Source organism: Myotis daubentonii, chromosome 9 (genome assembly GCF_963259705.1).
Source record: "Myotis daubentonii chromosome 9, mMyoDau2.1, whole genome shotgun sequence".
In the NCBI taxonomy this organism is placed as follows: domain Eukaryota; kingdom Metazoa; phylum Chordata; class Mammalia; order Chiroptera; family Vespertilionidae; genus Myotis; species Myotis daubentonii.
In genome coordinates this window covers 45,018,482-45,039,919 of record NC_081848.1, presented here as the reverse complement: position 1 = coordinate 45,039,919, position 21,438 = coordinate 45,018,482, and the positions used below count along the sequence as shown (strand labels likewise).

The 21,438-nt window shown below is 39.0% G+C and overlaps 2 protein-coding genes across 2 annotated transcripts; both read left to right on the top strand.

Annotated features, from left to right (window-relative positions):
* Positions 1–6,955: 6,955 nt before the first annotated feature.
* HBE1 (hemoglobin subunit epsilon 1) lies at positions 6,956–8,174 on the top strand. The gene is made up of 3 exons (XM_059711058.1): positions 6,956–7,047; positions 7,170–7,392; positions 8,046–8,174. Exons 1-3 carry the CDS (start codon positions 6,956–6,958, stop codon positions 8,172–8,174), a joined length of 444 nt encoding a protein of 147 aa, XP_059567041.1.
* An 8,040-nt stretch (positions 8,175–16,214) lies between these two features.
* Positions 16,215–17,642, top strand: LOC132240888 (hemoglobin subunit epsilon-2). Its single transcript, XM_059708698.1, has 3 exons — positions 16,215–16,306; positions 16,418–16,640; positions 17,514–17,642. Exons 1-3 carry the CDS (start codon positions 16,215–16,217, stop codon positions 17,640–17,642), a joined length of 444 nt encoding a protein of 147 aa, XP_059564681.1.
* Positions 17,643–21,438: the final 3,796 nt, after the last annotated feature.

Here is a 21,438-nt window from a genome sequence, read left to right as displayed (position 1 = left end):
TAATTTGTTTTTAATTTGAACTAAATTTAAAGAATGCAGTTTATTCTACTGGCTTCCTGAGGCTTGCTTGTTAACTAGTCACTGTAGCCTTCATGTTTTGACAATAGTCACAAACTTCTAAACACACACTGGTATATTATTATTAGAGCATATTTATTAGGCATTTCTGAGGAGTTAATCATGCAGGACCCTCGAGAGCTTCCATTATCTACTTGATAGGAGCCATGGATGGAGTCTTTGAAAGTAGGAAGAGAAGCTCTCTCGCCATCACTGTCTTTAGCTACTCCCCTCCCTTGCCACATCTCTGTATTCCTGAGCCCTTATCTGTGCCCCCAGTTTCTGACTCCACCCACCTATCACCAGCCCACGTCCCCAGAAGGAGAAAAACACTAGATCTGCTTGCCTCTGTTAAATAAAAACAAACAAAATAAATGCCTCCAAACTCTCAGAAAACAAGTGTGTAAATAAACTAAAGAAGAAGAAACAAAACAAAGAAAGAAAGAAAAACAACAACAACAACAAAATACAGGCACAGGAAAAAACTAGTGACATTGGAGTCTGAATGAGGCTCTTGTACAGAGAAGAGCTACAGTAGCTTCTTAGTCTAGAAAACTATGAGGTGTTCCTTTCCTTCCCATATGCCTCAAACTCCAGAAGGCAGGAGTTGTAGGAATTTGATTTCAGGAAGAACCCTTTTAGGGCTAAAATTAGCAAGGGCCAAAAGGGGTTTGTGGATGGAGCAATCATTAACTGTCCCACTGAGTCATACAAACTAAGGGTTCTGTTTTCTCATAATTCCTCATGGTGAATTATCTTGTTAATGGATGGAGTCTAACCACAGTCATTGCTGCTTTCATCTATATTTGGCTTACTTACCAAACCCAAAATTTACCCTTTTCCAGGGAGATGGCAGATTTTTTTTTTTTGGGGGGGGGGGGGGGGTTGGGCATGTTATGCTATAGCTTCAATACTGAAAGCCCAAATAAAGTACTAAAATAGCATGCTGAGGTTAAAAAAAAAAGTCATTAACATCTTTGAGGATTTAAAAGTCACCAAGTCAAAGATTTCTAAACCTCCAGAAGTGCGATGGGGTCTTAGCAAAGAATTAATATATTTCTTTCATTTCTGGATACTGAATTCTAAGCCCTATACCTAGAAGAGTCCTCTTGAGTCAACCCTAAGTAGAAATTTAAATAGTGAAGTTATGTATAATTCATAGACACTACATTTGAACAAAGTTCATAAATTTCTACTTGACTTGGGTCTTGGGTAAGAGCCATAAGATATGGACCAATGACCTAAGCTTGTGCAATAAACTTAGCAATAGAAAAATTAGAAAGCACTGGTTCTAATTCTGACTCTTCCAGAGATATTTGTTTTTCTATTCTTAGTTCATAGACTACTAATTAAGGTAAACAGAAACTATTTAAGGTAAACAGAAACATCACTAGTTCCCATAATTTTAATCATGAAAATAAGTGAACATAATTTTACTTAAGGTCAAAAAGCATCAAGGAAACCAAAAGAGTAAAGTTACATTTCAGAGGAGGATGAGAAATGTGTAACTTTCTAAGTTGCTAGGTTCACGATTTACACTTCAAGGTCCATCATATAGAAACTGTTAAATAACTGGTTTGTTCTGGCCTTTTTTCCCTCACCCCCCAGTGAAGATTCAGTCTATTTAATTAACATGTATATGAGACTGGCTACACCGTGGCACAGTGCACACAGAGGTCTGTCAAACTATCAATGTCCATGTTGTAAGGCTCCAACCAAAAGATGCCACTCAGAATGAGACCCAGCTCTGGTTCAACATCACCTACAACCTTTGTGAGAGAAGATGCAGAAACACAGTGTTTATATTTTTTTTCATTTTTAAATTATTTTTATTTTTTCAATCACAGTTGACATACATTATTTTATTAATTTCAGGTGTGCACCTCAGTGATTGGACTGTGATTAGAAAGCAGTAGTGCTGCCTAACCACAGGTTAGGGTCTATTTTCTCATTCTGTGCAATCATACTAGAAAATGTTTATTGGTTCCTTCATGGCAACTACCAGAATTTTTTTTTCCAATTTATTTTGGGCTAATGCAACACCTAATAGGACTTTTGATCCCACCTATTTCTATTGTAAGAACATAAATTCAGATGTATAATGGAAGCAGAAGAACTGACATTCTTTCTAATTAAGGGATCACAATACCAGCTATACTACAAAGCCACTGTTCTCAAAACTGAATGGTCCTGGCACAAGAGCAGATACATAGACCAATGGAACAGAACAGAAAACCCAGAAATCAACCCAAGCCATTATGCTCAATTAATATTTGACAAAAGAGGCAAGAGCATACAATGGAGTCAGACAGTCTCTTCAATAAATGGTGCTGGGAAAATTCTACAGATACATGCAAAAAAAATGAAACTAGACCACCAACTTATACCATCCACAAAAATAAACTCAAAATGGATAAAGGAATTAAATGTAAGATGGAAAAACCATAAAAATATTAGAAGAAGATATAGGCAGCAAAATAGCAGACATTTGTCATAGCAATATCTTTACCGATACAGCTCCTAGGGCAATGGAAACTAAGGAAAAAAATAAACAAATAGGACTACATCAAAATAAAAAGTTTCTGCACAGTAAAAGAAACCATCAACAAAACAACAAGAAAGCCTACTACATGGGAGAACATATTTGCCAATGTTATCTCCTATATGAGTTTAATCTCCAAAATTTATAGGGAACTCATACAATTTAACAAAAGGAAGATAAACAATCCAATCAAAAAATGGGCAAAGGACCTATATAGACACTTTTTGAAAGAGGACATCCAAAAGGCCAAGAGACATATGAAAACATGCTCAAAGTCACTAATCATCTGAGAAATGCAAATCAAAACAACAATGAGGTACCATCTCACACCTGTCAGAATAGTTATCATCAACAAAAGACAAGTGCTGGAGAGGATGCAGAGAAATAGGAACCCTCGTGCACTGCTGGTGGGAATGCAGACTGGTGAAGCCACTGTGGAAAACAGGATAGCATTTCCTCAAAAAATTAAAAATGGAGCTTTCATTTGACCCAGTAATCCCACTTCTAGGAATATCCCAAGAAAACAGAAACACCAATTGGAAAGGATATATGCACCCTTATATTCATAGCAGCACAATTTACAATAACTAAGATTTGGTAACAGCCTAAGTCCCCATCAGCAGGTGAGTGGATTAAAACCTGTGGTACATCTACATAATGGAATAGTACGCTGCTTAAAAAAAGGAATTCTTACCATTTGCAACAACATGGATGGAACTGGAGAGCATTATGATAATTGAAAGCCACTCAGAGAAATATAAGTATCTTCCTCTCATTTGTGGAATATAATGAACAACATAAACTGATGAACAAAAATAGAACCAGAGTCATAGAAGCATTGAACAGATTGTCCAACCTATGAGGGAAGGTTGGGGGTGAGGGGTAAGAGATCCACCAAAGGATTTATATGCATGTATATGAGCACAACCAATGAACACAGACAGTAGGGGAGTGAGGGCATGTGCTGGGGGGTGGGGGCAGCCAAGAAGAGGTCAATGGGAGAAAAGGAGACTTACATAAAACTTTAAACAATAAAGAACTTTTAAAAATCTAAGCAGTTTTTTTGTACTTTCAGTGATTTATAAACCCTATCTGTAATTTTTCTATTTTAAAAATAAAAGAACTCTTTTGTGATGAAGAATAACATTTGAAGTATTTTTCTTAGATAATAGTATGAAAGGTGCAGTAGGGTTAAAGACCTGTTTTACATAACAACAATGTACTTTATACAATTCTCCACATTAAGAACACCTAGAGATAATACAATATTTGACACCTAGGATTAGTACACATGCCATATATTAGCTAGCAAGATTTAAGAAAATATTTGATTTATTCCTATTAAAAACAGGCATCTTCCATTTATTAAAATCCTGCATAGCACTTATAAACATATAAATGCTACTACTGGATACCCTGAAGACAGGAATTAATCCTTAACAAATTTCAGAGTTTATTTTTTCATCCACAAGAAGCCATAACTTTATTAATGATAGAAAAAGTACAAATTTCAAGTCAAACTGCAGTTACTGTTTTCAAGTCCTGAATTCTATTGATCTATTTTTATACCTGTAAAAAACATTTTATAATAAATTTATATGTATATGCTTTTGTATATTCCATATTACTCTTTGTTAATTTAATTAGTAATTCTTACATATTTATTATTTCATTTATTTGGCTTAGCATTATTTAGTATTAGTAGGTCATTGCTTTTTGCTTTTTTTAAATATATTTTTTATTATTGATAGTATTACAGATAGTTCCTATCAGAGTTTCTTTTTAAAAGTCTTTTTGTTTAAGTACCTTGAGATATAATTCTACTATTTTATTAATTTTCCATTTTATAAGTAATAAATTACTATTCTTTTCTGACCATTTAATCTTTCTGATCTATCCTGGATAACTATGTCACTTATCTCTCTACACTTCGGGTATTTCATTCAAGAAAGGAAGAAACTAATCATTATATTCCACAGGAGAAATCCATAAAATACTTCGAAATGCGCATCTGAGATAATTTAGCTTGAATCAACAAACCCCTAATGAAACTACACTCAGCTGACTTCAGAATCAGAATTCATAAGCCTCTTACTGAGCTACAAATATGCTGCCATTCAACCTTATAACCTTTCCTTAAAGTCTTTTCCCACAACCTTTAGTGATAAGAGAGCAAAGGATGAGACAGATCCCTGGAGGCCAGCCAGCTCTGGTCCCTAAAGCCTCTAGTAGAGGAGTTATGGGCTTTGTAATGGGTGTGAAGGTGGAGGATGAGGATCAACACCATACTCTGAAGCCAAGAGAAGACTGGTGCTCACACCCTGAATTGAAAGGAGAATGGGATATACTCATAGGATCTGTTTCGGAGAGAGATTTGTTTCCCAAGCTCTTGATTTTGAGAGACTTGGTTCTTGTTCCTTGGGCTTTGGCAATGTCTGACCCTCATGCCCAAGGTCTAGAGAAAAGTCATTTTCCTCACACTGTGGATCTATAAAAAAATGTCTTTGGAAACCTAGAGTTCTATCTCTATGGATTAAAAACAAACAACAACAACAAACAAAAAAAAACACCTTTTATTAAACCAAAGGTTATTCTTTACCGAGTAGCCAACTGTTTCTTGTTTATTCATTGCTCTTCTACTTCAGTGATCAAATATCTTCTTCCTCATCCAAGAATCCTGTCATGCTAGGTTATGTAGTCTAATCCAGGGAGGAGTCTTTCCTAAATTTATTAAGGGAGAAAAAACTACATAACACATGTGAAGGTGACAGCCCGGGAAAATTGATCCACAAAAGACTGAGATTTAATTATACACATAATGTGCTTCTCTACCTTTCCTCACCACCATATCAACTAGATTTGAGTATAACAACAGTGAATGGTAATTGAAAAAGGTGACAGGTCCAGACAATGTTTCAAGATGAATTCTTAGGGAAGCCCAAGACAACAAGAGCATCAAAACAACAATAAGGACACTAAAAAAATTTAAAGTCTCTGACATCTATGGCTACAACAAACATTAAACCGTTCTCCAACTCCTAGTCTGATTAACATCGATGAATCTATTCCTTAGTTTGATCACAAATGCTGGTTTAAAATAAGTTGTAAAAAGAGTATAAGTAGGACAGAAAATCAAGAAGAGAGCTCAGAGTAATATTCCCAAAGTAGCCAGTTTCTTCTATAGTCGTAGAGAAATAGAGAGGGAGTTCCTGGGAAGCATGAGATGGAAGTGTATTCTGTCATTCTTCTCGGTGAAATCACCCTCAGTTATTGTACTTTGGGATTAAGGTACTAGTCCTATTGTGGATCCCTTACTACTTTCTGAAGTAACCATATATGTGTTTTGTCTCACTTGGAAAACTAAGATGCAGAGAGTTTGAAATTACTTCTTAAGGAAGATAGAACTGGCTGAGATTCTGTGTCAGTTATATTTTTTAATACTTACCTGAGAATATGTTTTTATTGATTTGAGAGAGAGAGAGAGAGAGAGAGAGAGAGAGAGAGAGAGAGAGAGAGAGAGAGAAACACTGATTGGTTGCTTCCAATGGGGAAACAAACTCAAAACATGACCTGGAATCAAACTCACGTTTTGTTGTGGGTTTGATTCCTGAGCTTTCCTTCTTTTGTGAGAAGGCTGCTATCACTAATGTGTGGAGCAAAGTAAATGTGGAAGAAGCTGAAGGTCAAGCTGGGCAGGTAGGAACTGGGATTCAATGCATGGGCGAGGATGGTGAATATGAACTTTGACATTTGATCAGGAAGGTTGTTTAAGATTTTTGAGTCTTTGATTTCCCATCTGCTATAGTTCCATAGCATGTACCCTGACCTAGAATCAAACCCACAACTTTTTGATGTCTGGGACAATGCTCCAATGAACTGAGCTACCCAGTCATAACTGTATTTTTTTTGAGACCCTGTTTTTGTCTTTGTCATTATCCTTAACACAAATCTTAAGGTGTTTTGGTTGGAACTTTCTCCCTATCTTGGATTTAGCTCCTCTCTCTGCATCTTACCTGGAGAAGGAGAATGGGAGAAATAAACGTCATCCTGGAAAATGACATGAGGAGACAAAAGGGGAAATGGATAAAAAATTGTGCTGAGAATGAAAAGGAAGCCGACAAAAGAAGATATCCCAGGAACCACGTTATAAACCAGAGTGCACTCTTCATTGCTGACCCTTTTCTGGCCTGACTCCACCCTCAAGGAACAGCTCAGCCTTAACCAATCAGTTCCAAGTACTAGGGAAAACAAAGGGCCAGGGGCTGAGCAGTAAAGAATAAAAGGCTACCCCTTCCAGCAGCAGACATACGTGCTTTGGACACCTCTGTGATCTCCATAAGCTCTCAGACCGGCATCATGGTGCATTTTACCGGTGAGGAGAAGACTGCTGTCACTAATGTGTGGAGCAAAGTAAATGTGGAAGAGGCTGGAGGCGAAGTGCTGGGCAGGTAGGAACTGGGATTCAGTGCATGGGTGAGGATGGTGAATATGAGCCTTGAAAATTGATCAGGAAAATTGCTTAAGATTTTTGAGTCTTTGATTGCCCATATGCTATGGTTCCATCCTATAGGCTCTTGGTCGTCTACCCCTGGACCCAGAGGTTCTTTGACAACTTTGGCAACCTGTCCTCTTCTTCTGCCATAATGGGCAACCCCAAGGTCAAAGCTCATGGCAAGAAGGTGTTGACTTCCTTTGGAGATGCTATTAAGAACATGGACAACCTCAAGAGTGCTTTTGCTAAGCTGAGTGAGCTGCATTGCGACAAGCTGCATGTGGATCCTGAGAATTTCAGGGTGAGTTCAGAGAATATTCATGTGCTTTTTTTTTCTTATTTAACTTTTGGGATAATAATGGAAATTGAGTCTTTGTTTGGGAAAACTAACGAAGATCTCATAAATTATGGGTCATGGAGTTAGGAGGGCAGCCCTCCAGTGGGCATAACCAAGGCCACCTTGATTCAGAACTAGTGACACTAAAGAGTGATGAATAGCCTGAGTTTGCTTAAAACTTTTCAGAAACTCTTGTCAGAACTGTGTTTATCTTAGGGAATAATGTCAAAGAACAGCAAACTTGTTTAAGGAGGAAAGGAACTTAGCTTTTGGTAGGTAAAGTCCTACCTCAGGGAAGAAGAAATGCATTATTTTCTGTGGTCTCTGATGATTGAAATTTAGGAAGAGATTTTGGAGAAAGATTTTTAGACAGAATGTCTCAAAAATACAAGTCATCTAAATATGTTCCGTTACTTGTTGGTATTGTGACCAAGTGGAGGCTTGTTCTGGCAATGGTTGGAAACTTTAACTAAACTCACTCTGAAAGCCCATGCATAAGGAGTTTAATGTTCAGTGTTGGCAGGGAGTTTTGCTATTAAGCCATTCTTTTTTCTACAACTTGTGTTGGAAACTTCTACTCAACATGCTTCTTTGTCATTTTGTCTTTTATCTAACAGCTCCTGGGCAATGTGATGGTGATTATTCTGGCTTCTCAGTTTGGCAAAGAATTCACCCCTGATGTGCAGGCTGCTTGGCAGAAGCTGGTGGCTGGTGTTGCCAATGCCATGGCCCACAAGTACCACTGAGTCCTCTTTCCAGTTCACCAGTGCCCATTTGTGTCCCCATTACCTTCTTTCTGCAAATGGGAACTCGGGTTTTGTCTTGACAGCACAACTTCTGTTTAATAAAGCACATTCTATTCCATAATCAGAATTATATTGTATCTTTTCTATCTTTTACTCTTGTGTTAGAGGAGCAAAGGTTCATTGGCTAAGAGGTGGGGAGAGACATAAGAAGAAACAGCTCTTTTGAGAAGTGTGCATTGTGGGAGGATTCTAGAATGTCTGGGAGGATGGCAAGATGGGTAAAAGTTTTCTGGGGTGGGGAAATGGATAATTACGTGAGCATGCACTTACAGTGCAGTGTGACAAAATCTTATGTATAGGGGAAAGAAGGAGGTGGTAAGCAGTGCCTAAGAAAAAAACAAAGTAGATTTGTGGTACATGTCAGAGTTCAGACTTTGGGTGATGGGCACACAATGAAATATGCAGACAATGTATTATAGAATTGTGTACTTGAAACATATATAATCTTATCAACTAATGTCACTCCAATACATTTAATAAAAATTAAAAAGAAAAAAAAAATGTTGTAGGGATCCAGGTGTAGGCTTGGGTTACTATTTCAACTCACTCTAACGTGAATTTTAAATCACTTAACTTGTCATATGTCTGATGAGATAAAATTGGAGATAAAAGATGGGTTGAGGAATGACTGGGAGCATTCCAGAAAAATTCTCTATTAATCAACAATAGCCTGCACTTTCTTGAAGGGTTCCACTTTCTTACTGGGAGCCAACGCTAAGACACATGAAAGCATTGTGCATTATCATCTGGTTGAATATAACATACAGAAAAATAAGTTAGAATTTAGATATTATGTAAATTTTAAGGGGAAATAATGGCCAAGACTTCATGTAGGAGATACGATAATAACAAAGGCTCAGAGTCTAAATCAGCAAGCTAGGGTTTGGTGACTTGCATGAAAATGTCTATCTGAAACTAGAGGAGAGAGTACACATAGGTAGAGTATTAGGAAAGACTAAGTAATGGGAGGCCATAAATAAATAAATAAATAAATAAATAAATAAATAAATAAATAAATAAATAATTTGCTTTTCTATTTCTTTTTTTTTTTTTACTATTGCTATCCACAAGAGTAAACAATAAATCTTTTTAGAATTTTAAATGACTCAAGTAATAATACTGGGAAGGGAGATGATTAATGCACACAAATGTAAATTCAAAATTGCAGAGAATGGACATGGATTCTAGTGGGCTAAACCCAAGAAGAGCAGTGAGGTCTGCAAAAAGTAAAGAATGAACAAAGATAGAGTGAGGAGGCATGGTATCTGGTTGACTGGGGTGGATGGAAAGGAAGGAGGTAATGGTAGATGACTGAAAGCCTCCAGCCCTGTAAATCTAACAAGAAGAGGCCATGCACTCACCTGTGGATCCTTGGGTAGGAGTGGCATTAATGGAATCACTTTTGGAGGAGTTACTGCTGGTTTGCTTAAGAAGACTTGACCTTCAGTCCTTGAGTCAAATTCTCAGATAAAGGCTTGAGAACCTTCACACTCTATAAGTTTGAGTGTCATTTCTTGGCGAATTTAACTCTTGTCTCCACACAGTGATCAGAACTTTCCCTATGAATTACCTTCTAATCTCACCTTATGTCTCCACAATAAGGATGAGAGACCAGTGATTTATTGTAGCTAAAGGCTGTCAACAGCACTGGTCCTTCTAAGCTCTATGGCCTTTCATTATGCCCCTAAACAGAGTAAACAGAGGCTATTCATGGCACTAGACCTTTTTACCCAGTCAGTCAACTAATGAGGGCTATGTACATTTTCAATCAATCAACCTCTTATCTTTCTTACCCCTGATCTATTATTCTGAACCTGAATAATAGGGCTCAAGGATGTTGATGATGGAGTGGTGGGTTGATGATACATTCTTTATCCCTTAGGGGCCTGGATTTAGATCTAGATTTTGTCAGTTTAACATAATTGAAAACAGCTTTATAATTAATACATATGGACACACACAGCTGCATACAGGCAGGGCTGGATAACTCAGCTCTTTAATAGATGAAAGGATGACTACTCATTGTTGGTAGGCAATAAAATACACCTGAGCAAAATAATGTTATGATGAACAGAATATTCTTGGAATATTAAACTAGCAAAGAATGCAGAGGGTTTTCAGAATATGTCATTACCAGGATTAAAATTCCATAATGGCTTTTCACTCCCTACCACTGAAGACAAGTTCTACATTATTTGGTTTATGCTTTCTCTGTCACAATGCTTCAGGCCAGTCTCACCTTTACTATGTACATATCAACCACATGTGCCCATTATTTATATCTTTTGCACATCACAGGTTTGTTTGCCTTCCTCAGAGGTTTGGATTTACTATTCCAACTTTCAGACTTTCTATCCCAATATTTTTCCATGGTAGATTCCTTTTTTTTTAAAATAGTCTGGCCCCAGTTCAAATACTACCTCCTTAGAGAGACTATTCATGATGTAATTATGCCCCTCTCTCATTAAATCCAATCTTAATTTTCTTCAGAGCAAATAATGTTTGAAATAATTTTGTTAATGGCTTATTTATCCATTTTCTATATCGTCCATCTACAAATTATTAATCTTAAAGAAAAGTTATTTTCTCTTCCTCATTTATCTTAAGTCCCCAGTATTTGGACCAATTATGATGTGCACTTATTCAACAAATAGTTATTGGATGAATGCTTGAGAATACATGAGAATGAATGTTTGAAAAATCATGGATGTCTCCTGTAAAGAAATAACTTATAAGGTGAGGACTTATGCAATGTCAGAAGCAATGACATGGAGAAAATGGGAGGATCAGAGAGCTATAGACAAAAAGACATTTTGGAAGGTATTGCCTCAAAAATATAAGGTAAAAGCAAGAGTTACAGATGATTTTTGATTCATTGGGTTTCTGGGGAAATGGGGAGATTGTTTGCAGACATTAGGGTTTTTAAAAATTCATTAGTTTGAGGAGGAGTAAGTAAGATTCACACTACCTGATAAGTTAGAGGATAGACTAATATGAAGCTGGAGGTACCCTGCATTAAAAATTCACAGGTAACTTTTTAATCTGCTCTTTCATATAATTATCAGGTCTGGCCACAGGGGCAAATAATCAAGCCAGATTTCCAAAGCTTCAGGCACCAGGCTTTAGCAAGGGATCAGTGGATTTCCTCGCTGTGCTCAAGGTTGTCTCTTTTTTTCCTCCACTTCACTGATCCCTGATCTTAAAGAGAATCCTCTCGGTTTTGCCTCAAATTCTTATCTGTCTTTCACATGAAGTCTTCCCCATTTCCCCGAGGACAGATAACAGTCTCACAACTATGTCAAGTAGACTGACAGGATTACTTCTCTAATAGCAGAAATTCAGCTCTAATGTATTGGGTTGAGCTTAAAATTTTAGAGCACTCTCTAAATACACATGGAAGTAGATTTTTTAAGGGTTATTTTGTAAAGGATTTATTTCAGAGAAAAACAAACGAAGCAGCTTTCTGGAGCTCTAAATACAGGTGTAACAGACTCTGAAGGAAAATATCAAATGAACCAGTTCCTCTTCCATTGGAAGTGTTTGTTTACTGTTTCTAATAGTTTTTGTTGAAGCCATGAATTTACCACACAAAATAAAGGCTAAAAATGAGATGATCTTAAAAGATGCAGAAAAAGCATTTGCTAAGATACCACATACATTTATGATTTTTAAAATTTACCAAAATGGGTATAAAAGGAAAGGAATGCAACACAATAAAGATCATATGTGACAAACTTTTAACTAATGTCAGACTTAATGGTGAAAAACTGAAAGCTCTTCCTCTGAGATCAGGAACAAGACAGAGATACCTGCTTTCACCACTCTTACTCAACATAGTCCTGGAAATCCTAGCTAGAGCAGTCAGGCAAGAGAAATAAATAAAAGGCACCCAAATTGGGAATGAAGTACAAGTGTTACTTTCTGCAGATTACATAATTCTTTATATAAAGAAGCTCTAAAGACTCCATCATGCAACTTCATAATTTGCATTTTATTTGATCTGCAGTTCTTTGTTTCAGGGGCAAATAAGTTAGATTTCCAAAGCTTCAGAACCCTGATCAGATAACATCTGAGATTATACACCACTCACAGAGGGGAGGAAAATTAGTAGAAACTCCAACTCTGTCACATTGTAAGTGTGTCCTTTCAAAAACTGCAGTGAATCAGAGATAAACTTATTTAAAGTGCAGTGATGTCTCTGGTATGACTGTGTGGGCTACTAGCCAAAGAAAAAAGAACCTCTGTTTCTTTAGAGCTGTTTGGCATGCACACAGGAGAAAGCAAAGAGGTGCTTCCTGGTGTTAGTTCTTAATCTAAGACCAGTTGAAAAGTGGACTAAGCAAGAAACAACAAATGATAACAGTGATAGTAGTAGTAGTGATGACAATAATTATAATAATAATAAGGAGTGTTCTGCTAAGAATTCTTCTGTGATTGTCTTCAGTTCTATTTTAATCAGGAGCTATTAAGTGTGAGAATCCCAGGGATTATATGTTGAGCTGTGAAAGTGTGCGTGCGTGTGTGTGTGTGTGTGTGTGTGTGTGTTATTTTAAAAAGAAAAAAATAGCAGGGCCATAAAATAAATATACATTTGGGTCATACATTTAGAAAGAACATACACTTGGGAATTCTAAAGATATAGGAGAGTTCTGATGGGAGAAATGGGTAGGAGGGGCAAGAACTCCTCAGAACCAAACAATTATATGGGCCCGAATAAAGATTGCAGGGTAGGCAAGGGATCTGGATAGAGGCAGATTACCAATGTGGGGATCTGGAAGAAAAAAATTAACTGAGGTTTTAAGATGGAAAGGTCCAGGATATATTTCTAATTCCCTTCTGCTATGGAAACACATTTTCTAAAAGCCACTGGTTTGTTACAAGCCCTTATGAGGATAGATTAGAACGGGAGGGGTTGGAGGTCAGAGGAAGGGATGACTCTTTTCAAAGTCAACTCCAAAGAACTGCTCCTGGGCTTTATTAAAAACTTTATGGTGTAAGTGGTGAGAGCTGCCTCGATAAACTGATTGCATTGCCACCAGGAGAGAGACAGGGTCCAAGTGTGTACATTGGCTGTAGCATTACGAGGAAGAGAGGTCCTTATAAACTGTTCATAGAGATGGGGATTGGGGATTTATGTGGGGAAATGAAATAGAAGGAGCTCAGAATCCAGCTCAGAGCAACAGATAAACACTGTGAGAGCAAAAGGAAAAGGAAAGAAATTGCACAGAATAGTTAGAAAGGACCGATCTCAGGGGTATTTGTATAACTAGATGTTAATACCTGTTATAGGCAATAGTGCGAAGTGGTGGACAGGAAAGTTAGAAAGATGAGTCTGGCTGTGCTGGGTAGATTAGAGACCATACTAATATCAGGTTTACAAATCTCTACCAATTTCTCATGCCTTTGAGCAGTGGTTCTCAACCTTGGCTGCACATTAGAATCACCTGGGGATCTTTTTAAAATCCTGATTTCTGGGCCTCATCCTCCAGAAATTCTGTTTCTTTGTTATGGGGGCGGGGGAGCATAACATTAGTAACAAAGAAACAGAATTTCCGGAGGATGAGGCCCAGAAATCAGGATTTTAAAAAGATTCCCAGGTGATTCTAATGTGCAGCCAAGGTTGAGAACCACTGCCTTAGTGTGTAATATCCACTCTAACCTGTGCCCATCTCTCCATCTTTGCTTCCTCCAACTCTTCCCTCAATGTATTTTACTCCGACCTTGTAATGCCTTTCTCTAAATGAAATTCCAAGTTTTTTTTCTTTCTTTTCTGTTTTTTTTTCCTTACTTCTTTCATTCATTTTTTTTTCTCTCCAGCCTCAGAGATTTTCACTTGCTTTTCCTGCTCCCAGGAACTTGTTTCTCTAAACTACTTACACCTGGCTTAATCTTGTCATTAAGGACTCACTTTGGATATAAGTTTAGGACATCTTTCCTTATATTATTTTTCTGTAGTCACTTGCTACCATGCCATCAAATGCCTTTTTTGCCTGTCATAAAACACCATCTGAAATTCTTTATTCATTTACTTGTTTAATTATTAGTGTCAGTCTTCTCTGCCCACTAGAATATGAGTATCCTGGGACTTGACCAACTGTTTTGTTCTCCCAAGATTTCCAGTGTTGAAAACAACACCTAGCGTGATTAAACCTCAATAAATATTTGATTTTTTAAATAAAAGATGAGTGATTGGAAAATATTAGGTGTTTGTGATGATGATATAGCATTGATGTGACAAACATTTAGATGACAGATGGAACGGGGAGATGGGAATATATTGGAAGTGTGGAACAGCAATGAGCAAGAAAGAATCAAAAAGTCTGTGTAAGTGATTGTCTAAAGTGGTGAAAGAAAAGCAGGAGTTAGAGGTAACTGCCAGAATCACTGTCTGGTTTTCTGGAAAGACAGGAGGAGGTATTCACCAGCATTCAGAGTTGCAGGTGCCCCCGAGTCTGAGGGATTTCAGTGCACATATACTGTTGGAGGTGAGCATTAGCACCAGTAGAGAGCAAATACCCTGAGCCAGGCCTTTGGCCCAAGCCCACAACTACGTAAAAGTAAAATTCCTTGCAGTGGTAAAAGTTTTTATTTCTTTCTTTTCATTTGCCTCTTCTCTTGAAGCAAATCTTTTGGGGATTGATTCAAACTCTTTTCTTTATATCTCGGTTCCAAAGTACTCACATCAATAGAGCTTGGCACTGAGAGATCACAGATAACCAAGGTTGTCATGGTAAACTAGCTTTTGCCCTTAGTAATTCTTTTCCACATTTCACACTGAGTCTTTTCCGAGCTGAAGTGATGAAAGTCTATTACTATCAAGTGGACAGAAAGGATTTCTATTGTAAAAACAAAACCTCAGCGCTAATATATTGGGTTGAACTCTTTAAATTTTAAAATAACTCTGTAAAAACACATGTATAGGTTTCCTTTGTTTGTTTGTAAGATTAATATTGGAGAAAAAGAAACAAGCCTAGAACTCAAAATGTGTGAGCAATAAACTCTGAAAGAAAAACAACAAAATAAGCCTTTGCCTCTCCCACTGGAAGACCCAAAAATGCTTGTTTGACATACATGAGAACAAAGTACCTTATATCATGGCGGCAGTAATGTGTGGCATACTGTCATTGAAGATTACCTCTGCCTGATTGATATGAGAAAAAGTTAAACACACAAAGGAGTGTGGATCCCAGCATATGCTAGGGGCAAATCCCTTAATCCATTGCCACTTCCATGGAGTCCTCTAATGCTCTATTCTTTGAACACAGGAGCCTCCATAACCCCCAAAACTTGATTGTGTATGTTCTGACACAAATGAGTAGATACACGGTATAGACCAGATACACTTGTCCATAGAATCAGAGTGAAATAAATTTGCACAGACAAGTGCATATATTATTAATAGAACCAAACAACAATAGGAAAATGTTCAATTCCTCTCTAAATTATCCAGTTCTGACCTGTCCTGTTTCCAAACTGATGCTGGATTAGGGCTGTTCTGTTTACAAGAACTATAAAAATATGAGCCTTATCTAAGCTTTAGAAAAATTGGTAACCTAGTTGAACTGTGGCTTATTCCATACCCTAGGTGGACAACAGAATGTCTTGCAAACACCTGACACAATGTCCAACAGATTTCTAATTCTTGCCCTTCCTAATTTTAGTCATGCCTCGTGGTCAGCCTAGAGGTCACCAGAGATAGTGGTGGTGGGGAGCTTGAGATATGAGTTGCATAGTAGAAGCAGGAGAAAGAACAGCAGAATTCCTCTGATAGAGTGACCTAACACTATCAGTGACACAAATGTCCACCTTCCCTTGTCCCCACCCCTGGTGGTGACAATGCACCCTTGACCAATAGTCTCATTTCATTGGAAGAATCAAGGGGCTGGGGGCCAAAGATGAGGAATAAAAGGCCAGACAGAGAAGCAGCAGTACGGATTTGCTTCTGGCTCATCTGTGATCAATAGAAAGCTCCAAGACACCATGGTGCATTTTACTGCTGAGGAGAAGGCTGCTGTTGCTAGCCTTTGGGCCAAGGTGAATGTAGAGGTGGCTGGAGGTGAGGTCCTGGGAAGGTAAGTACTGGAAAGATAAAAGAGGCAGAAAGTGTTTCTGAAAGAGAAATTGATCAGGTCTCTTAAATATTCTGACTTCCCATCTCATCTATGACTGTGTTCATCCCATAGGCTTCTAGTTGTCTACCCCTGGACTCAGAGGTTCTTTGACACTTTTGGCAACTTATCCTCTGAAACTGCAATAATGGGCAACCCCAAGGTCAAGGCCCATGGCAAGAAGGTGCTGACCTCCTTCGGAAATGCTGTTAAGCATATGGATGACCTCAAGAGCACCTATTCTCAGCTGAGTGAGCTGCACTGTGACAGACTGCATGTGGATCCTGAGAACTTCAAGGTGAGTTCTGAGCATGCTTGTATTTTGTTCTTTTGTCCTAGTTATTTGTGTCATGCATATGTTAGGAAACATAGGCATTTAAGTCTTATCCTATATAGGTAATTGTAGAAATAAATATTTTAGGAAAGAGCTAGATTTTGGTAGTTAAGTAGTTTCAAATGTAAGACCAAATAGAGTAATGACTATGACTAGGAAAGACCACTGGTCTGATATTTCAAAAAAAACATTGCATTGTTGTGAAAAGCAGTGGCCAAAACTGAGCTAAATGTTTTTGGCTTAGAAAATACAAATTGAGCCAGGTGGAAAGCATCTTGCCTTGGTTAATTTAAATTTTCTATAAATATGGATGATTATATCGCTGCATGGTTCTTGATGATAGAACCAGAACTAAGTAGGGCAAAGTAAGAGCAATCTTTTCAATGGATGGCTGTGTCCCTTCCAACTTCCCCTATTAGCAGTGATGAAATGCTGTTGTATACATAGCACAGCATTCTTTGTCATGTAAGTATGCAAATAATTTACATATATGTAATATCTGGGGACTTAGATTGCTCATATTGAGACACCTTGCAGCACTATAAGCATACTTTAATAAAAAAGAAAGATACTCTGAAGGAAAGAAGCATTTCGTAGCAATATCATAGCAATGTTCTAGGGTGATGAACTGGCAGGACAAATAAGAGAAGCATTGAACCCAATAGCAGTACACAATTGGGAACTGAAGCCAACATCAAGCCCATAATGATGCACTTGTGTGGGATCATGACCCTTAAAGTTGTTCAAACTCTTATCAGAAAGGAAATGGGTACTGTCCATATTTTGGTCTTCTGTTTATGATATGCTAATTTCTTTTTATCCCCAATCTCTCCCCAGCTCCTAGGCAATATGATATTGATTGTCTTGGCAACACAGTTCGGCAGGGAGTTTACCCCCCAGATGCAGGCTGCCTGGCAGAAGCTGACAACTGCTGTGGCTAATGCTCTGGCCTACAAGTACCACTGAGTCACCTGTCCAACTCTGTGAGTGCCTACCAGAAGGTCCTATATTCCAAGAGTCCACTTCCTGAACAATGGGACCAATGCCTTTGCCTCTAGACTTAACTCCTACATGATAAAAATAAAATAAAAATTATGCCTTATAAAGAATATCCTTGTCTTCTCTTTCTGTTTGTCTTTTATGTTGATTCAGCTAAAATAAAGCACTCTTATGATAATGAGAGTATTAGATTGGTAGTTTGGGGATGATAGAGAAGAAACTCTTGTGAGACTCTATAAGATAAGAGTGGCTCCAATGGAGCAATTACTTCTAGGAGTGAAAGTAGGTTCTTGAACTGGACAATGTCTTTAGAAAAAGGGAGGTAATAAAGGTACTCTTAAGACATACAATGCAATAGTTGATTGTGAGTAGGGCATGCTAGGACTTAGTATGAGTCCCATGTATGTTATCCTAATATATAAAAAGCCAGGGGCTGTCATGACTAAAACAACCAGATGGACGACCCAACAGCAGACTGTGTGGGGCAACCAGGCCGGCAGGGGGTTTAGTAAGGGACGACCAAACAACTGAACAGCAGGCTGAGTGGGGCCACCAGGCTGTCAGGGGGGCCAGTTGGGGGCAACCAGGCTGGCAGAGGGCAGTTGGGAGTGACCAGGTCTGCAGGGGGGGGGGGGGGGGCAATGAGGGCCAACCAGGTCAGTAACAGGAGGAAATTAGGGGTGACAAGGCTGGCAGAGGGGGGCAGTTGGGGGAAACAGGCTGACAAAGGGGGGCAGTTAGGGATGACCAGGCTGGCAGGTGGGGCAGTAAGGGGCAACCGGACCTGGGGGGAGGGGGGCAGTTAGGGGCAAATTTCATGCACCAGACCTCTAGTTATTTGTCTAAATTTATAATAAACTCGTTTTAAGCTATAGTTCATTTCCATTTAACATAAGAAATATTTTTATCAGTTGTAATGCAGTGAAGTTGGAGCTTCCCACAGACCCAGTCAAGGGCCATGTTATAAAGGAGAGGGACATAAAAATAGGGAATTTGTGGGAAACTGATCCACATGTGGTTATATAATTTAAAACATAGCACCTATCTTGAGCATAGCCATCGGGGTTTGCTGTGATTATAGTAATGTGATAGGTAAAGGACTGAACTTGCAGACACAATGAAACTAAGAAAAAATAAGTAAGGAACATTGTAGCAAATATTCCATAGAACTTAATACACAGTAAAATAGAGAATGGAGAAGTCACAAATGAAAGCCAGGTTTCCTGTCTGGTGAATGAAAAGAAGAAAATCTATTGACAAAACAGAAAATGCCTAGAAGTCTCTTGGTTGGATATGGCTCTGAGCACAACAACTTTTGTCGAAATCACTTCAAATTCCTGTACCCTAAAGGAGTTCATCTCCATCAAACAAAAAGTACATGAAATGCTAAAGGGTCTTATTGAACAGAAGAAGAAGAAGAAGAAGAAGAAGAAGAAGAAGAAGAAGAAGAAGAAGAAGAAGAAGAAGAAGAAGAAGAAGAAGAAGAAGAAATCAAAAACATGAACAATAAAATGGCAATCAATACATATCTATCAACGATTGAATCAAACAAAATGAGCAAGCAAAATAGATACAGAGAAATTTTTGTTGGCTGCTAAATAGAAGGGAGATTGGGGGCCTATAAAAGGTGAAGGGATTAAGAAGTACAAATTGGAGAGAAGAACCAAGATGGCTGCATAGGTGAGCGCCTGTACTTTCTGCCTCCCACAACCACATCAAAATTACAACTAAAATATAGAACAACTATCATCCAGAACCACGGGAAATGTGGCTGAGTGGAAGTACTACAACTAGAGAGGTAAAGAAGAAAGCACACTGAGACTGGTAGGAGGTGCAGAGGCGCAGAACGGGCTGGTCTGGCACCCAGGTGTGCTGCTTTTTTAATCTCAAGGGAGATCACCTCTGTGGAGGCTGCCAGGAGGAGTGAGGGGTACCTGCCCTACACCAAATGCCCAGCCCAGGGTCCTAGAGCTGGGGAAAGAAGGCCCTACAGGCAACAAGAAATACAGACTGTAAAAACCAGTTCCGATTGGGGCTCAGTGACACACAGGCTGCTGGAGACCCAGCTGTTCCTCTTAAAAGGCTAGCACCATGAACTGAATTTATAAGCTTCTGCTTGCTCTCAGCTCTAGTGCCAGACAAGGCTCTGGGGGACCCAGACACATACAGGAGAAACTGGACTGTCTGGCATTGGGGCAGGAACTCAGGGGCAGCTTCCTTCCAGACAGAGGTGCTCCCAGAGGTCATTGTTCCCATGCTGGGACCTTCCTGGTGCTGGGCTGACTGGTAGCCATTTCTGTTTGCTCTGCTCTGGTGATTCCCTGAGACCCTGCCCCACCCAAGTTACACCCCCACCCAAGCTGTGCACGGTGGCTTTTGCATATGAATGACCTATCCTTTCTCAGTTTAAAACCTGTCAAACAAGTTGCAGCTGGGTCAGGGATCACCAAACCTATGAATAAAAGGCCCAAGGCCAGCACCAGCACCAGCCTGCCTTGCTTCACAGATGGGCCTCTTCTGGGCACTTCCAAACCTGATACAAAGAGGAGGGATCTGCAGATCTCTCTGTAGCTCCTGCTGGGTGGCCCCAGGCAGTGGCTGACTTTGCACCTCCCTGGAAACCCAAGAGCCAGTGTACCCAGTGGTCAGTGTGAGACCATGCCAGATTTCAACTCCTCAGATCCATAAGTGACACACTCAAGGGGCAGACTCAGTGAGCACCAAAGCCCCACTGAAGCAGTTCTGCTCTGTAAGGGTGTCTCCTGCACAGCAGCTCTCCCACTGCAGTGGAGCTGGTCTCCACAGCCAATTGGCCTGGAGGTCAATTCCTCCCAGTGACACCAACAGCAATCAAGGCTCAACTACAACAAAACTGTGCACACAGCTCACAAAGGGGTGCACCAAGAGTGTTCACCTCTGGTGACTGGGGAGGCTGAACCACTGGGCCCTAAAGGACACCTACTACACAGTCTCTATCAACTCAAGGAGACTTAGCAGCTACCCAATACATAGAAACAAACACAGGGAAGCAGCCAAAATTTGGAGACAAAGAAACATGTCAAAGTGATGAATAGCAAGAACCTACAACCAAGATTACTCTATGCAGAAAAGCTATCATTTAGAATTGAAGGTAAGATAAAGAGCTTCACAGAGAAGAAAAAGCTAAAGGAGTTCATCACCACCAAACCGGTATTATATAAAAAGCTGAAGGGTATTCTTTAAGAAGAGGAAGAAGAAGAAAAAGGTAAAGATAAAAAATTAGCCTAAACCGGTTTGGCTCAGTGGATAGAGCGTCGGCCTGCGGACTGAAAGGTCCCAGGTTCGATCCCGGTCAAGGGCATGTACCTGGGTTGCGGGCATATCCCCAGTGGGATATGTGCAGGAGGCAGCTGATCGATGTTTCTCTCTCATCGATGTTTCTAACTCTCTATCTCTCTCCCTTCCTCTCTGTAAAAAAATCAATAAAATATATTTTTAAAAAAAAAAGATAAAAAATTATGAACAATAAAGTGACGACAAATACATATCTATCAACAAGTGAATCTAAAAATCCAATGAATAAAAAATCTGATGAACAGAATAAACTGGTGAATGGAATAGAATCAGGGGTATGGAAATGAAACAGACTAATGAATCTCAGAGCGAAGGAGTGTCGGGGGGGATGCAAGAAGAGATTAGACAAAGATCTTATATACATGTATGCATTACCTATGGATACAAACAATAGGGTGGTAAGGGCCTGGGGTGGGGTGGAAACTGGGTA

Coding starts and splice junctions, on each gene's coding strand:
- HBE1 (XM_059711058.1), top strand. CDS start 6,956: ATGGTGCATTTTACCGGTGAGGAGAAGACTGCTGTCACTAATGTGTGG. Junction 7,048..7,169: donor GGAGGCGAAGTGCTGGGCAG/GTAGGAACTGGG, acceptor TCCATCCTATAG/GCTCTTGGTCGTCTACCCCT. Junction 7,393..8,045: donor TGGATCCTGAGAATTTCAGG/GTGAGTTCAGAG, acceptor TTTATCTAACAG/CTCCTGGGCAATGTGATGGT.
- LOC132240888 (XM_059708698.1), top strand. CDS start 16,215: ATGGTGCATTTTACTGCTGAGGAGAAGGCTGCTGTTGCTAGCCTTTGG. Junction 16,307..16,417: donor GGAGGTGAGGTCCTGGGAAG/GTAAGTACTGGA, acceptor TTCATCCCATAG/GCTTCTAGTTGTCTACCCCT. Junction 16,641..17,513: donor TGGATCCTGAGAACTTCAAG/GTGAGTTCTGAG, acceptor ATCTCTCCCCAG/CTCCTAGGCAATATGATATT.